Source organism: Suricata suricatta, chromosome 3 (assembly GCF_006229205.1).
Source record: "Suricata suricatta isolate VVHF042 chromosome 3, meerkat_22Aug2017_6uvM2_HiC, whole genome shotgun sequence".
NCBI lineage: Eukaryota > Metazoa > Chordata > Mammalia > Carnivora > Herpestidae > Suricata > Suricata suricatta.
Window position 1 is genome coordinate 95,542,171 of NC_043702.1, and position 25,828 is coordinate 95,567,998.

At 36.0% G+C, this 25,828-nt stretch overlaps 1 protein-coding gene and 1 non-coding gene across 2 annotated transcripts in view; both read left to right on the top strand.

The window, feature by feature from the left end:
• DPP10 (dipeptidyl peptidase like 10) overlaps window positions 1-23,409 on the top strand; it is a 617,838-nt gene extending 594,429 nt beyond the window's left edge. Inside the window, exons 20-26 of the mRNA XM_029933326.1 lie at window positions 4,771-4,965; window positions 5,638-5,692; window positions 14,818-14,917; window positions 15,157-15,215; window positions 15,326-15,398; window positions 19,165-19,238; window positions 21,208-23,409. Coding sequence (XP_029789186.1) covers window positions 4,771-4,965; window positions 5,638-5,692; window positions 14,818-14,917; window positions 15,157-15,215; window positions 15,326-15,398; window positions 19,165-19,238; window positions 21,208-21,342 — 691 coding nt within the window. The 3' untranslated portion in view covers window positions 21,343-23,409. The remainder of the gene's footprint in view (window positions 1-4,770; window positions 4,966-5,637; window positions 5,693-14,817; window positions 14,918-15,156; window positions 15,216-15,325; window positions 15,399-19,164; window positions 19,239-21,207) is intronic.
• On the top strand, window positions 20,096-20,200 carry LOC115288783. The gene has a single exon (XR_003907185.1). It is a non-coding gene; the product is annotated as a U6 spliceosomal RNA (small nuclear RNA).
• Window positions 23,410-25,828: the final 2,419 nt, after the last annotated feature.

Genomic DNA, 25,828 nt, shown 5'->3' on the forward strand with positions numbered 1-25,828 from the left:
TGTGAGCAGGTGAGGATCAGAGAGAGAGGGAGACACAGAATCTGAAGGTAGGCTCCAGACTCTGAGCTGTCAGCCCAGAGCCTAACGCAGGGCTCAAACCCACAAACCATGAGATCATGACCTGAGCCAAAGCCAGACACTCAACTGACTGAGCCACCCAGACGCCCCGGTTTTCACACTTTAATTCAGTTTTGGTCTATGTGTTCTGTTAGGTCATCAGGATTGTTTTGTCATTTTAAAGGTCTGTTAAATGTGTAAAACTCCTTTCTATATTTTGTTATATGCTCGTTATCTTGAACTCTTCATCCCTTCAGTCATGTTTAGTGTTAAAGTACTGAAATAAATGATAAGCCTGCCTCCCAAGACCTTAACCTCTAAGAAAAGTTTGGTCTTAATTTGATTTTTCTGCCTGTGTTAGGAAATAAACATTCCAATCTTTCCACTGCTTAAAAGAGATGTAATTGTTCTTTTACCACAACTTGAGACAAAATTCTGACTCCACTCACAGCCTTGAAACACCCTCCTGTCTATGGGTCCCTAGAGTTTTCTGAGATTAAGAGAGTAAAACAAAACAATTCAGCAAGACGACTGCACATCTGAAATAAATACAATACTGTGTGGTACCTGTACTAGAATTCAGATTTTTAAAAATTGCTAAACACTTAGGTATTAGAAAAATTAAAAAGATGAGGATGACTCTCAGAGAAAGACAAAAGGGAACCAAATAAACTAGAGCTCACCAATTCTGCACAACCAATACACATGAGTTGTGGCCCCATTTAGTATAGGTGGGTGATTTAGAGTACTTTGCTTGTGGTCACCCTCACTACCAGAATATATTACTATTTCTACCTCACCAAATAAGTACTATTTCCTTGCCTTCATTTTCAGAAAAACAATCTAGTATTTCTTGGTCAAAACTTTGCAAAGAATCCTCATCCTGTTCCTGCAATTATCTGGCTTTTCCTTATAAGGACAATGCTTAGCATCATAATTCGTGTTCTTTGATAACTCATTTTGAAATAGATATGCTTGTTGCATATGCCAAAAAAAGGACAAACAACAAACCCATTTATATAAAGAAATGTGTTGAAATCTTTGGTAATGGAGTGATATAATTTTGTATTCTAACACTGAAAACCTGTAAAGACAATGTTGAAGTTAAACATGGCAATTAAGAGAAAATACCAAAGGAGTGGAATTGTATTTTTTCATTGGGTATTGCAAGCATTAAGGGATTAAAGGTTTTTGTTTATAAAACTCTATTTATTAATTATTGTTTCAAAAATGTGTCTTATTTTACACTATATCTTAAGATACTTCATTTGCCTGCCATAAAATATCTATGATTTATTAACATTTTGTCAACACATAGTTTAGCTTTGAACTCATTAAACAGCTATGAACGATGCAGTGGGGTTCATGTATAAATTGGAAAACTCTATGTCACATATCAACAAAACATTTTACAGGGTTATCTCACTCCAAAGGATCTGTTGATTCTACTTTTATATTTTCTTATAAGTCTTTAGATATCTTTGGCTCTTCTGACATAATACATCATATGACGTGACACAATACCTTTATCCACAGATACTGCCCAGGTTGATTTCTGCACAACTGACTCTAAGCCTTTATATAGTTTTGTTTGTTTGTTGTTTTAACTGCAAGGAAATACGCTCAATATAAGCAAAACTGCTTCCAAATAGAAAAGCAATAGGTTTCTAATGTCTCATGAATCTAAACATTGTTTTACATTTCTTATTACATTTCATAAAATATTTCAAATACATTATGCCATTCAATGCATAAAAAACTCTTTGAGGAAAGGAAGACTGTATTTTGCCACTATTAAAGATAAGGAAACAAAGAGTCTTGGAGCTTTAGTGTCTTGCCTATCTGTCAACATTCAGAGTAAAGTATGACCATCCAGTCATATTTTTACTCAGTTTAAAAACTGAAGTTAATCATTGTCCCTTATTCTCTGTCAATTGTGTTTTGCTTTCTAATATTTGCAATAAATCCCCAAGCTTTGAAATATAGTCGCTTTATTTAAACTAAAGGCTTTTTAAAGTCCTCCCATTTTAAACCTCACATGACTATTCTTGCCCTGATGAAGTCTAGTTAAGCAGCATTTTCTGTGTTCAGGCACCAGAAACTATGTGCTAGGCATAATGATTCATGGAACTTCTCAAATGATAGACAAGTTATATTAGTATCACCTGGGAATCTGGAAAAAATAGCAATTCTGCACTTTGTTTTGAACTAGGCAATTAGAACTCTAGGTACAAGCAAATTCCCAGTAATCTGATCAAGAGCTAACACTGTAAAACGAAATTAAAAATAAAATCACAGGAAGAGTTAAAAGCCGAAGACACCATGAAAAGACAAAACAGAGTTAGATTTGGCTCGAAGGACCACCATTAATTATGTCATTTAGGGGGCAATGGAGGGAGATCATGATTAAACACTTTCATGGCACAGTTTATTGACAGTATTGGAGACATAATGCAGGCAATAAGCCATGCAAAAGACAACTTCCTCCCCAGAAAGGCTAAATAAATTTTGGTCGTGTATAGTAAATAAAATACTGGAACTTAAGTACTTAAACCACAGAAGACATTTTTATTAGTTTACTAGGGTTGGGTATGCTAAACAATAAAAATTTATTTTCTCACAGTTCTGGAGAATAGAAGTCTAAGGTCAAGGTGTCAGCAGGTTTTATTTCTTCTGAGACCTCTCTCCTTGGCTTGCAGATGGGTTCCCTCTTGCTGCCTCTTAACTGGATCTTTCTTCTGCATGTTTCATGTCCCTAGGGTCTCTGTTGTGTCCTAGTTTTCTCTTAGAAGGATACCAGTCAGATGGATTAGGGCTGACCCTAACGTCCTCATTTCAACTGAATCACCACTGCAAAGGCACGATCTACAAATCGGTTACATTCTGAGGCAGCAGGTGTTAGAGAGTCAACATATGGATTTTGGGAGACAAACTTTAGCCTATCACAGCATTTACTACATTTTAATTGTCCCTTGTTTTTTTCCTATCTCCTCCTTAACCTAACTCACTGATCTCACAAGGCCCCTGTATCAGTTCTATTTGCTCCCCGGAAGTTATTTTCCTTAGCAAATTTGATAACTTAAAAACTTATTGATGAGGATTAGTTTTTGTATTGGTATGTACTGGTGCTTCTGAGCAACACATCTGTATAAACATGAAGTCAAGAGAGTTTGGGGTCAATGTGAATGGGGTGAAGATTTCTGGTACACACCTCAACTAAAATTGGAGATGTTCTCAGAAAATTAGATGTTTGGTGCTCTTTAGAAATCTATCACACGGACAAATGCATGTTTGAAGTATAAGTTTGTTTGGACCTGGATAATCTGTGACTTTATGAGAGTCTGCTTTTTTACCTTTTCTATATTCTAGACAATAATAAGTACCACTGTAATTGAACATTTAAAAATTGTATCACCTATTCCTTCCAGAGACAATGTTCATGCTTTATAACTTTGTGTGTCCTTCTTTACTTCTAGTTTTCAAATTTTTATAAACATTTGCATCTCTCTCTTCTTTTCTAGTTGTTAACTTTAGTAATAAAAACAATTTTTCCTCAGTGTATGCTTAATCTCTCCTTAGTGAGAATTCTACCACAAAAACGAACTCAGGGAATATTAATGCAGTATTTACAAAAATTTTAACAGTTTTATTTATTACTGCGAGGCAGAGACAGAGCATGAGCATGGGAGGGGCAGAGAGGAGGAGAGACACAGAACCTAAAGGAGGCTCTAGGCTCTGGGCTGTCAGCACAGAGCCTGATGTGGGGCTCGAACTCACAAACCATGAGATCATGACCTGAGCTGAAGTCAGATGCTTAACTGACTAAGCCACCCAGGTTGCTTTCTTTTTGAATCAGAAATTCTTTAGGATTATCCATTTCTTGCATTAAACAAAATTCAACAGAGTAATTTACAGATCTAGTTGGCTATATTCAAAGGATTCCTGATTTGGGCAGCATCCCATCTAGCAAATAGAATCCCCAAGAACCGGAACAAAATGGAAAGATTTTATAGGCAGAAATGGGGTGGGACGAGAAAGGTTTTAGCAAAAAGAAAGCAAAAGACTGTTACAGGCCAGGTCACCTTTCTTTAAGGGGAAGACGGGGGCTATGAGAGGAGTCTTAACATGTAGATTACTTGAGAGTACTGTTCAAGAAGTTCCTGAATTGATTGGTTTAAAATTCCAATTCTGCGAGGGACTGAAAGTGCAATTAGGTTAGACTTTATTACTTTTGGGTGGAATTTAGTAAAAATGACTTGTCTTTTTAATGCTTGTTAAACTATTATTAAATCTCTGGCTCTGCTAACAGATCCTTTAGTCTTTGTATACCACCTGCAAGACCTTTCTAAAACACATGATCTAGAAGAAATCGAATAAAGTAGGATTCGTCAACCTGATCATAGTTCTTTAGAAATGCCTATGGAAAGTGAATGTATTTTTCCTCATTTCTCTCATTTGAAAAATGAGTTACAATAATCTCATATGAACAGTTTTAAATCTTGTTTCATATATCAGTTCATTAGAGAACTTTTCATTTGAAATTTTATAAAGGCAAATGGCATTATACTTTCAGGTTTCTTAGCAAGGATCAACTGAAATTTTAATAGACAACCTGGGTCTTTCACAGAAATTTTGCATAGTAAGTGTGAAAGCTAAAATCTCTACCACACGGTCAATAGTTCTTGTTTTGGCCCACTGTGTTGGTATTTTCAGGGATGAAGAACCAGGAGGCCAGCTGGTTACAGATAAGTTCCACATTGACTGGGATTCAGTACTTGTCGACACAGATGGTGTAATCACGGCACGATTTGATGGCAGAGGAAGTGGATTCCAGGGCCTGAAAATTTTGCAGGAGATTCATCGACGGTTAGGGTCAGTGGAAGTAAAGGACCAAATAGCAGCTGTGAAGTAAGTGGGTCCACATTTTCCTACTGTTCTTTTCTTTAATGACAGAAGCTAGTATAGGATACATTATCTCTGAATCACGTACTTTAGTACAGAGATCTGTACTTTAGTGAACAATATTCTAAATTATTCATGTAGACCATTGCATTCATTTTTTCCAGTACTTTTCACTCTTAACATGATATAAAACAATTACCATACTCCCCCCTCTTTGGAACTAAAATTCACTTAGATTTATAAAAATGGGAGAGCCCTTATTTAAACCACTCTATTGCCCACAAAGTCAGTTATTTCCTCAGTTAACTATACTTCTTGAACTTTCACAGACACCATTCCCCGGCTGGCATCAGTGACCTAGAAAACTAGTAGGTTCTTTAAAACAGTACACAGACACTGGCTGGGGTATTGTCACAATGTAGACCTGTAGGCCTGAAATGGGGCCCCCAGTTGGGCATTTGTGTCAGCCTGCTAGGTGATGCCCAAACAACTGGACCATCACTTTGAGTAGCATGATTTTAGAATATATAATTGTTAAACATGAATAGAGCTCCAACCATTAAAGTACTTCTGGTTTGACTTCTGGGTTTTGTGTGTACGTGTGCATGTGTGTGGGTGCCAAGAATGAATTCCCATGGGAGTTGAACTCAATACATTATTATTTTTTTCTCATTGCAGATTTCTACTGAAACAACCATACATTGACTCCAAAAGATTAAGCATTTTTGGAAAGGTAAATAGAAATGTTGTGTACATGTATTAAGCACGTATAGCTACATATGTGTATTTTACATTTATAGGTATATACACATGGTTTATACAGTTCTTTAACATGTAGGATTATAATCAGTACTATACATATCCAGTCATTTTTAATGACTATTTATAATTATATTTTACATATTTATATATTTATATTATTTATAACTTAATTGGTGCTGGTATTAGAACAACAATAATGGGAAAAATGTTTTTACAAAGTGTATCTTCTAGAAACCCACTGATAAACACATAAATGAAAAATATGGTTTCATATAGCAAGAAGTCTTATAAGGAAACCAAACAAAAAATAAGTGGACACAAGTTAACTTTAGGAGCAGCCAGCATTATTAGATTAAGTGGTGAGGTACGGCCCCTTGGATTAAGCGATATTTAAGCTGATGCCTAAATAACAAAAGGGAAGCCAGTCCTACAAATCTCTTGGAGGTAGGGTGTTCTCTACAGAAGGGTCACGTCCCACAGCCTTACGTGGCTCAGAAACTGTAAGGTTAACCCAGAGGCATAATTACGTCTTTGTGGGGTTTTCTGCCTGATATTTAATTCTCAGTCTGGTAATTTTTATGTCTGGCCCAACATCATTTTCACAATATGTATAGAGACTCCATATAGATACTTGCTGGACCGCTAGTTCATACATATCACTAGGCTAGACACTATACAGATACTAAAATGAAAGGAAGGAGATACAGTACTATTTTAGTTTAGAGACAAAGAAAATTATTGGTGTTCATGGATTTAAACATACAATAAGATTTACTACCCATAAGTGAACTTAGAGATACAGGACCGGAATAACTGACAATTTTACTGGGCATACATTTTAGTAGTATTCACTGACAAATAGGTGTATGGAAAACTATTTTACAAATGAGTAAATTGTGAATCAGCACAAACCACCACCATTCTCCCGACTTCTTGTCTTTGATCTTATTCTTGCTCTTCAAAATATTCAAGAGATCGGCAGGGACAATGCTTCTCTAACAAATATAAATAAATAAATGAAAGCCCATCACTATATATATATATCATTATATATATTACTATATATATGACTATATATATTAGCATATATATATCACTGTATATATACACAGACATATATCACTATATAAATATATCTATACACACACACACAAATATATAATGTTGATCTTATTTTTGAGAGAGAGACAGAACACAGGCGCAGGGGGCAGAGAGAGGGAGACAGAATCTGAATCAGGCTCCAGGCTCCATGCTGTCAGCACAAAGCTCTATGTGGAGCTCAAAACCAGGAACTGTGAAATCATGACCTGAGCTGAAGTCGGATGCTTAACCCGCTGGGCTACCCAGGTGCCTCCCATCACGAATAATAAAGACAGAAGCAAAACAAACAAACAAAAAAAAAACCCAAAAACAAAAAACAAAAAGTAAATGTCTAAGTGATCATTCCAAAGAAATGGACATTCTCAACAAATTAATAAGTGCATATAGTGAAGTCTTGAGGATACTGTGCTCAGTGAAATGAATCAGTCATAGAGTGACAAATACTGTGTGATCCCACTTAAATAAAATATCAGAGTAGTCAATTTCATAAAGACAGAGTGGAACAGTGGTTACCAGGGATGAGGGGAAGGGAAAAGGAAACTTTGTTGCTTAATATGTAATAGAATTTCAGAATTGGAAAATTAAAAAGTTCTAGAGATCTGTTTCACAATAATGTGAATACACTTGATACTACTGAACTGTGCACCTAAAAGTGGTTATGTTGGTAAATACTATATTATGTTCTCCTTACAGCCCCTCCCCCCGTCTGTCTGGACACATAGTACAGATAGTTGAGGACATTTTACTCTTTAATGCTCCTGAGATATGTAATAATTTACAAAGGACTTAGTGCTTATGTATTTCAAGGCTGTACTTACTATACACATACATAAGTATAAAAGATCAAATGAGCTATACACACATTCATTACTATGAAAATTTAGATTCAGAAGGTTGTAAAATGCTCTATAGAAAAAGTAGAACATATGGTGAAAGTCATTCAGCAAGTAGAGGCCAAGGAGAAGGCTCTCATGTAAATGTTGAAAGAACATGAAATAAAATAATTGACTATAACTAATGCTCACATAAATGAATGACAAGTGACAAAAGTGAGAGGAAGTCTGGGTACAGACCTTAGAGAGTTCTTCATATTAACTAGAAAGCTGAGTGCTTGTCTATAAACAGGAAGAAATAAAGCTCTAGGCCTCATATTTTGAAGTTCAAAATCCCATATTTATCATTTTATAAGGGGGCTGATGAGCCTCAGAGAAATTAGCAATCTAAATATACAAAAGATGGCCATAAAATGTAAAGAAACAAAATAGAATGAGGTTTAAGTGGGAAAAAATTTCAATTTCCAGTTAACCAAATATGCGTATCTGTGACTGAATTATAATTTAGAAGGTGGTTTTCTGATCATATAAAGGAACATTGTTAGCTTCAAGACTCATAAATCTTGTGATTTTTTTTTTTCTCTTGGAGTCTACTTGTTTAGTTTCAGGATTGAATGAAACTATCCTAAACTCATAAAATTGTCTAGGGAGTAATGATCTTGCTTTTTTAGAATTAGATTAAACAGATATCTGGGGCTTTTTCTCTGTCTTTTGGAAAATTTTAATTAACATTTAAATTTATTTAATCTATACAAGACAATTAAGACGTTTCCATTTCTGCCGGAGTCAGTTTTAGTACTTTTAAAATAACTGTTTCCATTTCACATACTTTAAAGACTATTTTTAAAGCATACTATATATGGTCTTATTACATGTTTAATCATGTCGCTGTGGTGATAAGGTCATATTTGACCCCCAGTTTGGTTTATCAGTGCCTTTCTGCCTTTGCCAGAGCGCCAGCGTGCCCTCTGCTGCACACACTCCCTTAATGGCTCTTGTTCTCCCTGGTAGACACCTTTCCATCCCAACTTTTGTTTTTAATGAATTGTATTTTGGCTTCATTGTTCTCAACTTGTCTTTGTTTTCTATTTTCCTAATTTCTACTCTTACCATCATTATTTTTTTTCTTCTACTTTTGAAACCCATTTCATTCCTAAATTATTGAGTTCAATGTCTAGATTATTAATTTTCAACAGTCTTCCTTTCATTTGAGCTATAAAATCCCCTTGCATTACTCCCTCAGGTTCTTCCCCCCAGTGCCGATAGGTAGCGATCCCCGGGACCTAACCTAACCGTACTTAATGTAGAAGTTTAATGTTCATTCTGTCAAAAAATTCTATCTAAATGTTAATGGTAAGGAACCGCCTAGAAAAAAATTTTCTCACTTATATTAATAAAGCAAAAGATGGGGCGCCTGGGTGGCTCAGTTGGTTAAGCCTCCGACTTCGGCTCAGGTCAGATCTCACATTCATGGGTTCGAGCCCCGCATCAGGCTCTGTGCTGACAGCTAGCTCAGAGCCTGGAGCCTGCTTCCAGTTCTATGTCTCCTTCTCTCTCTGCCCCTCCCCCTCTCATGCTGTCTCTCTCTGTATTAAAAAAAAAAACCACATTAAAAAAAAAGCAAAAGATGAATTACATGAATTAAAAATGGGTGGCAAAATTCAAAACCTATAAACATAATCCATAGGATGGATATTGCTATGATTACTAAGCTATGTCAATGGGGAACAAAATGCATTCTTTCCATAAACATTTATCATATATCTAATATGTGCCTAGTATATCTGAAAGTGCTGGACACACAGCCGTCACAAAAACAAACTTTCGTGAATTTCTAGTTCAGTGAGGAAAGATAGATAAAAGACAGCTTAAAAATTAGTATATATATGAAATGTCAGTTGGTGATGGAACAATTCAGAAAAATAAAGCACAGAGGCAGATAGGTGGCCCAAGATAAAGATGAGGTAGCAATTTTTTCATTCAAAAGACAGGAAAGATTTTACCAGGAAATCATGTTTGATCTGAGACTGGAAAATTTTGAGGACACAAGAAACATAGATATCTGGGGAAGGTAAAAAATATATGTAAAGAAAGAAAAAGAGAAAAAAGTATAAACATATGAATATAGAAACTTGTTAAAACTTAGAGAGGTAATTATTTAAAGATATAAAATATTCTCAGTTGAGATAGGTCATGTTAGTAACACTGGGTTACTTCTAAGGTCAAAGCTTTTGAGGAAACAATCCAGGCAGAATTGTAAGAATTATGATAAAATTTATTTGATATTAAACAAATTAAGATTTAATTCAAAATAAAACAATGCAATAAACTGTTACTCCTAACATGTGTACAGTATTTTTATTTCAAATTAATTCATTGTGTACTATAAGTGATGTGTGGTCTACAAAGAATCACAAATCCATGAAGAGGGAATATATTTTTTCAGTTCTATCAGTATATCTTTTTGATTATTCATGAACTCTCTCGGAGTACTCAAAAAACTCAATGATTACCTTAAAACACAAGACACATGAAAATGTTAGTCCTCAGCAAAATGGTATTACACTCCACCACCAGCTCCTCTAAGCCCATCACTTACTAGATTGTTTCTTCCACTACGGGTGTACCTTTATTAAGATAAAAAAAATATCTCAGGAAACATTTCTATACTTTAAACTCACCAGAAAAAAATTTTTTTTTAAAGTAAGATAGAGTCTTCAAAATCTTAGATGTAATGCTAAAATGCCTTGCAAATGGAAATGACATAACAACAGAAATGTGATCACCGAGAAACCGATGAAATAACAGCACAATTGAACAGAACAGACTAAACCATTAACTACTTTGGATCTATATTAAAAAAAAAAAAAACCTGTTTGATTAAATCAGCATGATGAGCTACGTTTTCTGGCATCCTATTTTTTTGAAAATTAGGGGCACCTGGGTGGCTCAGTCGGTTTAGCGGCTGACTTCAGCTCAGGTCACAATCTCACAGTTTGTGGGTTCAAGCCCCGCATCGGGTTCTGTGCCGACAGCTCAGGGCCTGGAGCCTGCTTCAGACTCTCTGTCTCCCTCTCTCTCTCTGCCCCTCACCCACTCGTGCTTTGTCTCTCTCCGTCTCAAAAATAAACAAACTAGAAAAAAGATTAAAAAAAAATTACAGTCCTCTATCTAGCTAGAACTTCTATCTGATTTCCACACTCTTCCAGAATGTATTTTCTGAGAACTCTTTCATGATCTGCTCCTGCATTCAGTGAATAAGTATAAAATGGCAGAGAGGAAGGTGAGAAATTAAAATTTAATTTATTCTAAAGCCTCCCAGTGTTTATTTTCTTTTAAAAATAGAAGTTATTCTGTTGAAATAAATTAAATTAAAGCAGCATTTTGGATTAGGTTTTTGAATGCTATAGAGAGAATTTTATTCAACAGCTTTCACTATTATTAAGTCTTAAAGAATATTTAGCTTCATTAATCTCGAATTTTCATACACAAAGTGGTAAAATATAACTCTTTGGGCAGCAGCAATGATTTACAGCACCAGTTTCACTTTAGAATCACATGGAAAACCCTACAGCCCATTTCCACAGATTGAATTGTTTTTGAGAACACTGATGTATATGGTTAAATCTACACTGATCTAGGGAATGCTGGTTGAAGCTAGGGAGATGTTTAGGCAGGTATATTTATTATATTATTATACTGTAAGAACTTGTTATTCAAAATGCAGCACAACAGCCTAGGCATCCCCTGGGATTTACTGAATTACACTAGGCATTTCAACAAGACCTCCAAGTGATCTGAATGAACTTTCAGATTGAAAAGCATTGCTCTAGAATCTTCCTCTTCTTTGGAATACACCATTGTATTTAGTTCCTGGAGAGAATCGGATGGAGATTTATATGAAATGGGAGTAAAAGCAACAACAAACCAATGTATTAATTTATATGATTAAAGTGTGATGTACAGTTGTTCTGTGGATTGGAATATTCACCTATTCTCTCAAAGTAGTCAGGTAATGTAAACAACCAAATTATAATCAATGGAAAGTTTGCTTTAGTTCCATTATGGAATTAGAACCATAAAAGTTATCAACTGAGGGGTGCATCACCTAGGTTACATTTTTCACCGTGGAAACATGGGGCATACCTGAAACCTCTTGGCTGCAACGTCTCGGTCTTACCTCCGTGACCAAGAACAAGAAACAATATCCTGGAAAAGCTCTTTGAGGACAGATCTCTCAGGGCCTCTATACACTAGACACCTTTGCTCTATAATCGTTACTTACTTGCTCTGCAGAATTCTTCCCATCCCTGCATATTTCTGAAGGGGGGAATATGCCATCCCAGAAAATTCTTCCTTGGCATAAGGATTATTTTGAGCTGATTATTTTAAAAAAACAGCAGACACAGGAGAAGCTTTGGAAACAGAAGTTGGTCTTTGGTAAGAGACATTTACAAAGGAAATCTCCGTTTGTGTCTCCCTCCCTGAACCAGGATGAGAAGATTGACTCTAAATCTTAAGGAAACCCTTATTAACCGAGAAGATGCTGACTCTAAATCAGACTTAAAACTGCTTAACCAACCTTATCTCTGTTTATAGTTATTTTCCTGGTAACCTCCCATAAGAGCTCCCTCCAACATCTTTTTCTTTTTTTTTTTTTTTGTTTTACTGTTTGTTTATTCTAAGAGAGAGAGAGAATGTGCATGAGTAGGGGAGGGGAAGAGAGGAAAAGAGACAGAGAGAGCTAGAGAGTGAGAGAGAATGCCAAGCAGGCTCTGTCAGTCCAGAGCCTGATGAGGGGCTCAATCTCAGGAACTGAGCCATGAGATAATGCCCTGAGCCAAAATCAAGAGCCCTGTGCTTAACTGACTGAGCCACCCAGGCTCCCCGTGCCCAACATCTTTTGTTTGTCTTTGGCTAATGATGGTATCTAAGAGGATAGCTTGGGCCATTTTTAAGGAGTTATTCAGATTCACTGGGTATCTCCCATGTGTACATGAGGTATGCGTGTTAACGAACTTTTTTTTTCTTTGAGAGAGAGGGGGGCGGGGGGGGAAAGCAGGTGCACAGTAGAGAAGAGGCAGTGGAAGAGACAAAGACAATCCCCAAATCCAAGCAGGCTCTATGCCCAGTGTGAAGCCCACATGGGGCTCAATTCCACGACTGTGAGCTCATGACCTGAGCCGAAATCAAAAGTTGACATTCAACAGACTGAGCCACAGAGACACCCCAAATTTCTTTTTCCTCTTAATAATATTTTATCACAAGGCATTCAGTGAAGAATTCAGAAGGAGAGAGGGAAATTGTTTTTCCTGTCCACTTCTTTCTTTATAGGTGTTAACATTTTTAAGCCTGTTCTTCTGAATTTTCCTGACCTAAGGATATTTTTATATCTTACAAAAAGAATGAGTAAAGACACTCTGTGATGGCTTACATCTATAAGGGATAATTTTACATACCTCAGTTTGCAATTGTTGGAGAAGCTTTGCTCAAGCTTCTGAGTACCAGCTTTTTAATCCAGGACAAAATGGACATATGGAAAGGAGGAAAAATAATTTTCCCTCTACCCTTCTCAGCTCTTGTCTGAGACCCCTGTAATAAAAGATCCACAAGGTAAAAACAACAGAAGTTTACTGACATGTACATCTCACACACATATACATGGGACATACCCAGGAAAAAGTGAGTAACTCTCTGAGGGGGGGTTTAGAATTCAGGCTTACAAACCACCTTAATAGGGGTATGGGAGTGGGATATAGGCCTTTTAGGAGAGTGAAGCATCATTAGGAAAGATGAATGGGCCCCTAGAAGAGTAGATGATAAGTGTGACACTTCGTGACAGTCTCTCCAGGTGTGTGGTGGGCTTCTCATGACAAGAGTCAATCTTCCCTAGTTGATGAAACTCCCAGGAAGGGGATCTCAGACAATCGAGTTCCTTTTGGAGGATCTGTCTTGAGGCAGATGACGGGCGTTCAGAGAAAGTCTTTCCCTGCATTTGTCATTTTCCAGGTGCCTGCAGCTCAAAATAATCAATAGCCAAAGTGTCCTATTTCAGGGTGGCATATTCTGCTACTCTTTGTTCTCTCAGATACTTCAGTAATCTCTGCTGCATGTGGGACTTTGAGGTCAGTCATCCCAAATTTTAAATAATGGTCCAAATAAGCATAAATGAAATTCTGTATTTCTCCTCAAAAATTAGTGAAAATAACAGATTACCAAAACATTGAACATCACTAATGTCAAATTGTAAACTTTAAAATAGACCTCATCATGAATCAATTACATCAGAATTTCTGAGGCTATGGCCTGGGTATTCGTTTCTTTTTAATGCCTTCTGGATACTCTAATATCCTGCAAGATGAAGAACACTGCCTAGAGTACAGCTAAAAATTAATTTATAAAGTGAATCTATGACTCAGTATGTCATTCCCTTAACCCAAATCTATTAAATTGTTAAAATCTCTTCTGGAATTTTCCTGGACAAATCATGGGCTACAAAAGAAAACTAGACATCTTGAATTTTTTTAAGAATTTATAATTAAATTAGTTCAAAAGGACTCCAAGAGGTCATTTAAAAATTAAATTTGAACAATACAACTCATGTAACTAGCCAATATTATTTATCAATCCCATTTACTTCAAATATTGAGTTGTGTGGATCTGAAAGCAGAATCTGTATTTGTGATAATAGATTATAAATATTTAATTCACCTTTCCTAATTCTACATAACCATCATCATTTTTAAATATTTCACTAAGTACATATATGTAATTTACTGAAAATGATATATGAGTTAGTAAGTGCTATGTTTTCTAACTTTGAATTGTTTGGAGTTGTTCCCAGATATACTACATGAAATCAAAGAGCAAGCATTGGACAGTGGTGATATATAATTAATTTTACATTTTACCTAAAGCTATTAAAATAACTTGTTATAAAAAATTTTGAATTCTTTTCTAATTTTTAATCTGTACAAAGGGTATCTTAGTGTATTCATTCCTCAAGTCTGGGACATTATAAGACATTCTGTTATGCATATTATGAAATAGTGATCAAAAGCTAAAATTATCTCCAGTGGTAATTGACACACATACACACACACACACACACACATGTGCACATATACACACCCATTATTATTATTTTTTTTAATTTTGCCAGGGGTATGGTGGCTATATTGCATCAATGATCTTAAAATCAGATGAAAAGCTTTTTAAATGTGGATCAGTGATTGCACCCATCACAGACCTGAAATTGTATGGTGAGTATTTCCTACAGATTGACCTAATATATTGATTTGTTAAAAAAAAAAAAAATTCCCAATGCAGAAGAGCTCAGTGGAACTCACTTGTTGTGTGCTATCAGAGATGTTTACAGCAGTTTATCACCTCAGTGATTCAATCAATTTTACTGGAGCATGTGAAATGTGGAAATTAAATAATGAAATATGCTAGTCAAATGAGTTTTAAGTTCTTAAATTTCTGTTTTCTTGGGTCACAGCCTCAGCATTCTCTGAAAGATATCTTGGTATGCCATCCAGGGAAGAAAGCACATACCAGGTAACAAATTTTAAAATAATGAACAAAGATGAGTGTATCTGTTCTAAAAATTCAGTCAAATTGCAATTATAGGTAGATCACTATAGACATATCTGTGCTTTCCTTTATAGGCATCCAGTGTGCTACATAATATTCATGGCTTAAAAGAAGAAAATATATTAATAATTCACGGGACCGCTGACAGTAAGTTTTGCATTTGCTGATACTGCTTGATGGGGTCTGAACTTGAACAAAGGGGCACATCTAAGAACTTGCTTGCAAAGGACCCTGTAAACCTTCTGTAGGAGACAGCAGAGGACAGTGGTCCAAAGAAGTCCATGCATGACAGGGAGGAGGAAGAAGGAAGTCAGGACCAAGAGGAAAGACGTGTAAGCCTCCATGAAAATGCCATCCAATAAAAGTTTCGGGGATGACAGAAATGTTCTGTACTTGTGCTGTGGAACACTATAGCCACCAGCCACATATGGCTCTTGAGTACTTGAAATGTGTTTAATATGATTAGGAACTGAATTTTAAATTGTTTAGTTCTAATTAATTAAATTTTTAAGAACCACATATGGCTAGTGACTGCCACTGTGGTGTTACTCAGCACACTTCAAATGGAAAGTAGCCGAGGAAACAACAGGATAGCAAAAAGATGTCAGCACGGAGATAAAATTCTGATGGGATCACTCACTTACACTTAACACAAAACTTTTTAAAGAGCCCTTTTATATCACTTCTTTTTTCATCACTTTAGACACTGGAGTTGGAGGTGATTGATATTACTAGTAATAAATATAAATTTATATTCACTTTGAAGTGTTTAGGGTTCAAAGAATTTATATACATACATATATATATAATTTTATGTGATACTTTACAACAGAGGGCTGAGTATTTATAGCCCCATTCACAGATGAGAAAAATCAATTTCAAGGAAGAAACTGATGTAACGAAGGCTATCTGGTTAGTGAGCTGAGCGTCAAAGCCTTGAATCAGTATTTCCTAATATCTGAACTTGATTTTGTTGGTCTACCCTGCCCTGACTCTGTAGATTTGCCCTAGTTTACAGAGGCTACCCCTAAAAACATCTTATAGCAAAGATCATATCAGCTCTTTACCTTAACTTAAAGCATGCCAGGTCATGATTAGAGTTCAGATCAACATTGATATACATATATATATATATATATATATATATATATATATATATATATGTGTGTGTGTGTGTGTGTGTGTGTGTGTGTGTGTGTAAATAAACAGTATACAGCATATAGTAATCTGTATATAGTGTGTATATATAGTACATAAATATATATATAGCGTATTCTTCAAATACACCTTATATAGTGTATTATTCACTACATATATTTATGTATATAGTGTGTGTATCTGAACAAATAGGTAAATGGGGGGGAAGAAACAAATCACTGTTAGGTAGGACTCCAAATTTATGTAGGCACAGTCCCTCAAGGAAGCAAAGTTTAACTCTTCTCCCTTATCCTTTAAGAATGGGTTATACTTAGGGATTTGCTTCTACAGAGTACTGTATGGAAAAGGGGAGAAAGAATGACTTTACAATGGAGAAACCCAATAAATACCATCTCAGCCAGGTGATCAAAGTTTACATCTATGGTGACATGTTGATGGTATGCACCTTTGATGTCACTTTATGAGAATGGCACTGTCTATGGTCTTGCCTCAAAATCCCATTACCTCAGTCTACCCATGAGAAAAACATTAGACAAACCCAAATGAGGAAACTTCTGCCAAATACCTGACCCATACTCCTCAGAATTCTCCAGGTCATCAGAAACAAATCTGATGATTTCTCCTAGATCAGAAGAGGTTACAAAGTCATGATATCTAAATGTTTAATTATAACGAATAGACCATAATAATATGAGATGTGAACAACGGGGGATTTGGATAAAATATATACATGGGCTCTCTGTGTTGCCTTTGCAACTTTTCTGGAAATCTACAACAATTATACAATTTAAAAAAATACTTAGATGATGTCATACCTTTGTTGGGCTAAGTAAATGAAAAATAATAAACATTTTGACAGACATTAGAATTTTGTTCTAAGGTATTAAGATCCTACATGTATATTAATAGTGGTAACAGAAAGTAGAAATCAAGTAGTGAGTATATTTCAGAAAATGCACCAAAAAAGCTTTTAAGATTACACTGTCTGTTTTTCACAAAAATGTTGTGCAACAGGTATTATTACTCTTATTTAACTGATTGGGGAAGTAAATATTCACAGAATTTATATAACTTGCCAAATATCACACAACTAATTCATAGAAAGAGAGTATGAATCTGTCATGAAGGCTCATTTTCATTGTGCTCTGAGAATAAATTCTCTTGGGGGTTACATTTTTTTAAGTCTGGTCATTACCCTAGAATACATTACTGCTCTTCAAATTTCTCTGTCAATATGTTGCAGCTGTTAAAGTAAATCATGTTCTTCCTGTCTGACTCAGTCGGATCTGGTTCTTCACCCCACTGATAGAATGCAAGCAGACATTCAGCACTGGCCACTTCAAAGGAAAAGCATCTGTGTGTTTGCACACATTAAAGACATGGACACACATACACACATGTATACACCCACCACCTATACACACTTCATAGGGGCCTGGTGGATTATAGGTGCTCAATGACATTATCAAAGTACTATTATTAATATTATCCTCTAAAACTATCAACAAACTAATTCACTAAGACAATTAGACCCTTAATACTGCTGTTTTAGGATGGGGGCCAATGATAAATACCAACAGGATTCACACCAGAAACTCAACAAACAAACAAATCCAACTGTACATTTATATTATCAGCTGCATCCATACAGAGAAATGACGGAGTCCTTTTCAAACTTTTTGTCCGATAATAAAACAATTGAGCTCTGTAAGGGGCCATTTTACCTCAGTCATTGTCTCCACTTATCAGCATTTCCCACAACTTATATTTATAGGGCAATTTTCAAACTTACGTAGAAGTAACATGGTAGCACTCTCTCATTAAGTACAAAAGGACAAAGTTGAAAAAGATCTTGGATGGATTTTAAAAAGACTTAAATGATCTTTTGGAATCTTTTGTTGACTGCTATACAGTAGGATTAAGCAGTATCATGGAAATTAGAGCAATGAAGAAGGTTCAACTATTTGTTACGTTTGACCTAGTTTGATAAAGACACTTTAAAAAGGTTAGTTTAAAAGTTATTTACAGAAATTTAAAGATGCACAAAGTATAGGAATAAACAGCCAGGCAGCATATGAGCAAGTGCAGTACACGAGGTCTGAGCCATTCATCCTTAGCCATAAGGATGAGTTGGCTCTAAGTCTTCATAGCTAGTTAGGGCAATTTACACAGCCCCAGGCTACTCCGCTGTCTATTTCAGAGTTTGGGACCTCAGATTTAGGCAGAGACGGAAGCTAGAAGGAAACAGGAGAGACTAGTATGATCCCCACTAAATACGGAGTCCTTCAATAATGAGATGTAGAGACTAATTTCTTAACATAGTTTTTTTCTAATTTAAAATAAAACAGAACGTCTGTATCCAACAGACACTGGGTCCCAGTAATCCTCAGAAAGGAAGGGAAAGATGGTTTGCTATATTACCATACAGATAGACATTCAGTGTGTTAAAATAGTTATAACATTTGAATAATTAGAAACAAATAAATAATAAATTTAAATACTATCTTTTAAATTAAGTAGAACCATAAGTAAGAGTAACTCCTGTTTAATCTACTCTTTTGGTAATGTATAGTATTTTTTTTTATAAACCTCAAAGTTTTATCAACATCATATCTTACTGGCTTTCCAGTTAATGCCAGGTATCAGTCTTTTAAATGTGCAATGTATGTAAACTAAAATAATCTCTTTAAAAAATGATGCAAAAAGTTCTGATCCTAATAAATGTATTTACATTGAATAATTTAATTTCTTACAGCAAAAGTCCATTTCCAGCATTCAGCAGAATTAATCAAACACTTAATAAAAGCTGGAGTGAATTATACTATGCAGGTAAGACACTTTTTCACAAGGCTGTTTTCCTACCTTGGGGTTTTAATTATGGGTACAGAACTACTCCATCTCCTATGCTATTATTTTTAATTGTGATGTTTTGCATACCAAAGATTGTGGGTTTTTTCCCCCCATAATTATGCCGAAAAGGTAGATCAGCTCATACTTTATGAGTAAACTGCATAAACTTTCAAAGGCATCTTTTCCTGGGGCGCTCAGTTGATTGTCTGACTTTGGCTCAGGTCATGATCTCACGGTTCTTGGGTTTGAGCCCTACGTTGGGCTCTGTGCTGACAAGTAGCTCAGAGCCTAGAGCCTGCTTCAGATACTGTGTCTCCCTCTCTCTCTGACCCTCCCCTGCTCCCACGGTCTCTCAGTCTCTCTCAAAAATAAACAAAACATTAAAAAATTTCTTAAAAAGTCATCTTTTCCTTCTCAGACTTTTATCTCTATCCCTAATAATTATTTTTTAAAAGTGTTTAGTGTTCTATTTCTCCTCTAGTCCCTATATCTTATCCATTATTGCATGTACATTCAACCACATATAGTAAATAGTATCAAAGATTGACTTTACAGCAATCACTATTGTAGATAGATCAATAAGACAGACTTTACACTCTTAAGAAACTTTCAGTCTGAGGGAGGAGTCACAGAGGGGGAAGAATGTAATTTTAATTTTTCAGCATTTGAAAGAACCAAAAGTAGTTCAACATTTCTATACCACAGATACCAGATTAGGTTGATGACCAATGAAGATGTAGAGAAAAACAGATGGTAGATCGTGCCACAAACAACGTGAAGGGGTAGGGGCCTTAGTCACACCAGTGAGGCACCATCTACCAACCTTACACTTAGGAACTTGCTTCATCAGGACATTTACTAAAACTGCAGCAATACGGAGAAGATGGGTGGGGCTCCTGCGCAAGGATGACACACAAATTCATGAAGCGTTCCATATTTTTTGTATGAAACTGTTGAATTACTGTGTTGTGCACCTGAGACCAATATAACACTGTAAGTGAACTAGCTGGAATTAAAATTAAAACTTGAAAATATTAAAAAAGTAAAAAATAAATAAACGTGATGTCATGTTGATAGTAAAAATAAAAAGTTTTAAAAAATAAAAAACTTTACACTCAGGAGCTGACAAATATTTGTATTTTTAATTTCAGAAAAATTACAAATGTCTTTTATATTGATAGGGTCATTGTCAAAGTAAAATTTGTGTACCCGACAAGATTAAATAGACAAGAAAGACTTTATTTAAGACTACTGCAAGAGGAGAGAGAAATCAAACTCGACTGAAACACAGGGCTGGAGAGTGTTTAATAACTGAGGTGGAGGGAATCATAGGCCACCTGTCTGCGGTGACTCAGTAAGGAAAGGAAAAGTAAACCTTCTGCATATGACAAAAGGTAGTTTTACAACCTGGAGCAAGTGTTCTACCCTCCCGCTGAGAGAGCTCTGCTATCCTCTTCAGTATTTACATTTCTGAGAAATGGCTTTTAGGTCCTTGAGAAGGGCATTTCCTAAGTTGTAAAATTGGCACTATCAGAAGAAGAGTTACATGCAAAGGGACAGAGAATTGACAAAATCACAAGTTTTCTACAGTGAATGCTCTTAAGAAAAGAAAGATGAAGGCCCTATCCTCGGGAAGAAATGTTTTAAAATTTAGTCAAGCTGAGGGATATGTTAGTGCTGTCTTAGCCAACATGAACATAGAGAGCTCTCCTTTTTTTGACCAATGGATTTTAATTTAAATACATAAAGTTTTATTTTGTTTCAATTACTATATGATTATAATTTTAAAAAATGAAAAGTTTAGCACAAACAACTCAGAGTTAAATTAGGTCAGATTTTGATCAGATATTACTTTCCAAAGTTCCCTTGCCATTGGGCTAAAGGAATGAATTCTGAGGGACGGTATCTATTTGGTGACTTTAAATCTCTTTCCCCCTCAATGTCTTAGATCTACCCAGATGAAGGTCATAACGTGTCCGAGAAGAGCAAGTATCATCTCTACAGCACAATCCTCAGATTCTTCAGTGATTGTTTAAAGGAAGAAATACCCGTGTTACCACAGGAACCAGAAGAAGATGAATAATGGACCCTATTTATACAGAACTGAAGGGGATATTGAGGCTCAATGGAACGTAACCAAGAGACTGTAATATTGTACATGCTCCAGAATTTCAAGGGCAGCTTAAGGAGATGACACTGGAACAGCACACTCAGAGACACTGAACTAGAATCTGAAGACAGATGTCCAAATCTACTGTGTTGCTAAGGGTGCAGAACCTGTTTGTGTAAGGAAGGTCAAAGGGTTGGTTTCCTGGGAGAACTTAGTTTTGCATTCAAGTAGGAGTAGTGCATGTTTTCTTCTGTTATCCCCCTCTTTGTTCTGTAACTAGTTGCTCTCATTTTAATTTCAGTGGCCACCATCATCTTTGCATACGATGCACACTTATCAGCACCACATCCCTGATTTTTGATGGCTGAGCTGCAACCTAACACCTTACTGTATCTTTACAATAAGTGCAATTCCTTCATTGTCTATTATTATGCTTAAGAAGATATTCAGTTAATAAAAAGCAGAGTATTTTATGTAATTTCTGTTTATAAAACATTATTAAGTGGGTCAAAGGTCATGTAGAAATACAGATTTCAGCACCTTCCAAAGTTCAGCCAGTTATCAGTAGATACAGTATCTTTAAATCAACACACGAGTGTATGTCTCACAATATATAGACACACGTGTGCATATACAGTCAATAAATCTATCTTTACATGTTATTCATGCTACAAAGGATAAACTTCTGATGAATTAGAAGAGATGATCTTTTACAGGCTATAATGGATGCTTTGTTTAATGAGCCAAATATGATGAAACATTTTTTCCAATTCAGACTCTAGCTATTGCTTTCCTATAAATGTTTGGGTTGTGTTTGGTATCGTTTTTAGTGGTTACTAGTTTTCTAGTTGCAATTTAATTTTTTGAATATGATACCTTGTCACATGTAAATTAGATACTTAAATATTAAATTATAGTTTCTGATAAAGAAATTTTGTTAACAATGCAATGCCACTGAGTGCTATTTTGCTCTTTGGGTAAAGGCTTTTTTTAAAACACTTGGTCCTTTTACTTCTCTCTCTCTCAAAGCAGAATCAATTCTCATTTTCATTGTAAAAGCAAAGAGCTGGATTATTTCATTCGCCAGTTCCTATTTAGTATTCTGTGCCTGCCCACTTCATCTGTTACTGTTTAATTTAAATCCTTCTGGTGAGAAATAGAAATGAAATATTTTTTATTCATTGGCCAAAAAGTTCACAAGCAGCAGTGTTTGCTCTTTGAGTTGAAGGCACAAATGCATTAATCCCTGTGCTGTATTGACTTGCAGTAGTAACTGAGAGTGTAAAATAAACCTGACTGTATGAAGTCAAACTTAAGTCATGAGAATATTAAATGTGGTGACTAAAATCACTTTGGTGACGTAAGAGATCTTCCAGATGTCTGAAAGTCTGTAATCAAGCTTGGAAGTTCAGATAACTTGAGGCAGTGTACTATGTTTTTGTGGTTTTTCTCAAATTCCTCAGGACAGGCTGGATACCAGGACATCAGAACACCAGGAGGAAACTTAACAAGGTCACAGAACTGCTCAGTAACCCTCTTGTTTGTTTGAAGGGTCAGCTCCAAAATTTGGGTATTTGGAAACGTATAAATTGTTTTTTGGATATCCAGCTTTTCTTCTGGATTCTATGCGATTGCGTCTTCACTGCTCCGCTGAATTCAGTTTAAAATGGGAAAGGCTCACTGTTCTGAGAGACCCATTTCAGGTCTTTTTCAAGAAGAGTAAACACATTTTTTTAAAAAAAAATAAGTTTTAATGTTGAAAAGGAAAGTTTTGCCTATTTTATTAAGATGGAGATTTCTTTTTAGGCTGATTTGAAGTCCAACTGAAGCTTTTTAAATCAATATTTTAAATTTCAACCACTAGAGTTTTTATGATGCAAATAATTATGTTGTCTGAAAGATGTGGTTTTACTGGATGTCTATTTGAGCAACATTTTAAAAGTATTTGCCTTTTACTGTTCATCATTGCTCCTGTTTTATTACTATTATCAATGTTTATCTATTTTTCAATTAATTTAATACAGTTTCTAATGTGAAAGACATTTGTCTGGAACCCACTTTCACCTTTAAGGCTGAACAGACCTCAAATGAGAACCCATTGCTTAATAGGAAGGTGGAAATTTTTCATCTCCCATGATTATTTGAGTTTTAATCATTGGGCCACTTTAGAAAGGGAGTGCTCGGCACCACAGACACCAGTTATTAAAAGAATCACGTGTATTTGTGCATTCTATGGGTTTCCTGGAACTCTGGCAGTAGGCTTTTTAAGTGTGATTTGCCCCTTAAATGTAAATAAACTCCAGACAAACTAAAAATTCTATAATAAAACAGGTAAGCAGTGTCAAATCATCCACAGAGATACACACATAACCTTTTGGAACTTTTAAAAGAGAAAAGTGCCGTTTCTATTATTTTTTATGTTTATTGCCTCCATGAGGTCTCTGATTCAACACCTAGAGACTAAGGAGCCCATGGGATCTGTTTGAGGGAATGAAAGGAAGATGCTCGTCAAAACGTGGGTCTCGGTTCACCCTGAGAGTGTGTCTTTTCAGATTGGATACTTAGCATAGAAATCCCTTTTGAGTGTCTTGCACATTCCAGTTGTAGATCAGCTAGAAAGAGGTGATGTGAACATCAGTCTTTACCATCCAGGGGATTATTTAAGCCATTGTCCTGAAGTGGTGGCCTTTAAAACAGAAGAACCTGGGACTGAATTTCTCTCAAGTTTCAAAGGTCACCGAGGGCGCCTGGCTTGTATAATGGATCACTTATGAAATACCTTGTTGTCCCTCCTCAGATGCTCTCACCACCTTCACATCATACAGCACCCAGCAGTGCATAAATACGACCTGCCCCCTCTGCTGGGTTCTCATTCACTAATGCACCATGAATCTACATGAGGACGTTCATGCCTCCACTGAAACCCACTTAATGGAAGACAAGAACAGTTGACTATATGTTCCCCATTTTCTTTCCTCAATAGTCTGCATGGTCCGTATAAGGCTCCACAGGACTTGGCTGCATACCTTTCTATTTCCCACTTCCCCCATTCAGCTCATCTCAGTCCCTCACTTGTATCTCCTAGAATCAGTTCTCAAAATACACATGCAACAGGCCCTATTTGCGGGGGAAAACTTTCGGCCCACAAGAGTGTACCAGTGTGAATGCTTTAGGAATAACAAATAAAATGAGGATTAAGTGGTGCTTCCTTTCAGGTTTAAATAGCTTTTTTTTAATGTTTATTTTTGAGAGAGAGAGAGATAGAGAATATAAGCGGGGCAAAGACAGAGAGGGAGGGAGACGGGATCGGAAGGCAGCTCTGCACTGACAGCAGCAAGCCTGACATGGGGCCCAAACTCATAAATCACGAGATCATGACTGGAGCTGAAGTTAGAGGCTCAGACGACCGAGTTCACCCAGGGGCCCCTGGAACAAGCGGTTCCCGCCCAAAACTTCTCGGATACTTACCAATACCAAGTATCTACTAAGTATTCTACATTCCTTATCAAATTAAACTTCTCAGTGTGCCCTCAAGTATGTAAAATGATTCCCATTTTACAGATAAGGAAATGGGAGTCTCAGAGGAGAATGTAAGGTGCCCATATTTATGTAACTCATGAGTGAATAGCTGAAAACCTAGCTCCAGCCATCTGAGAAGTCTTTCTGCTCTACAGTACTATTAAAGCAGGAGAGGTTTCATCTCAGAAAGGATTCTAAATATTTAAATATATGGTTCCAGATATTTTAAATGATTTGATACAGTAATACCGAAAGGTAAATGATAGATTAATGTACCACTCAAGACATATTTGAAGCTATATGGTTTCACTGATGTCAAGAGGACTTACGTGATATTAAAGCACATTTTGTTTCTGATTGGAAATATGCAAGAACTCTTCCCATCCATGGAAACCCTTGCCCAGAAGACAATGAGTATATGCCTAGGAGGTCATTAGTAAAATCCCTTGCTCAGATGGCATGCCAAGAACATTCCAAATTCATTCCAAGAGGCATTCAAAACATTATATTGATCAAAACACCCAGGCTTGTAAACATGAAAACCCTACCTCATCTTCAAATATTAAAATCCAGAAAAGCACACTACAACATTTAGAGCCATATCTGACATCCAGAATCCTTTCTGCAATATGACTTAGGAAAACTCCATTACCTCCCACTTCTCTATCACTATAGGAAATAGATTGTGTTTACCACTCATCAGATCTGATAACAAGTCAATCCATCGGGCAAAATTCCAGCAATTTTGGAAGACAGAGTCTATAACTTTAAAAAAATTCCCTTTGTCATCAAAGACAAGGCAGGCAGATTTAAAAAAGAAAGAAAAGTCCTATCAAAGTATGATTTTGATTATTTTTCTTTTAGACTTCCAATTAAGCTGAAGATAGTCTGATAAAAGCATTGTAGGCTTTTGATACAGCAGCTTCGTTAAAAGGAAAGT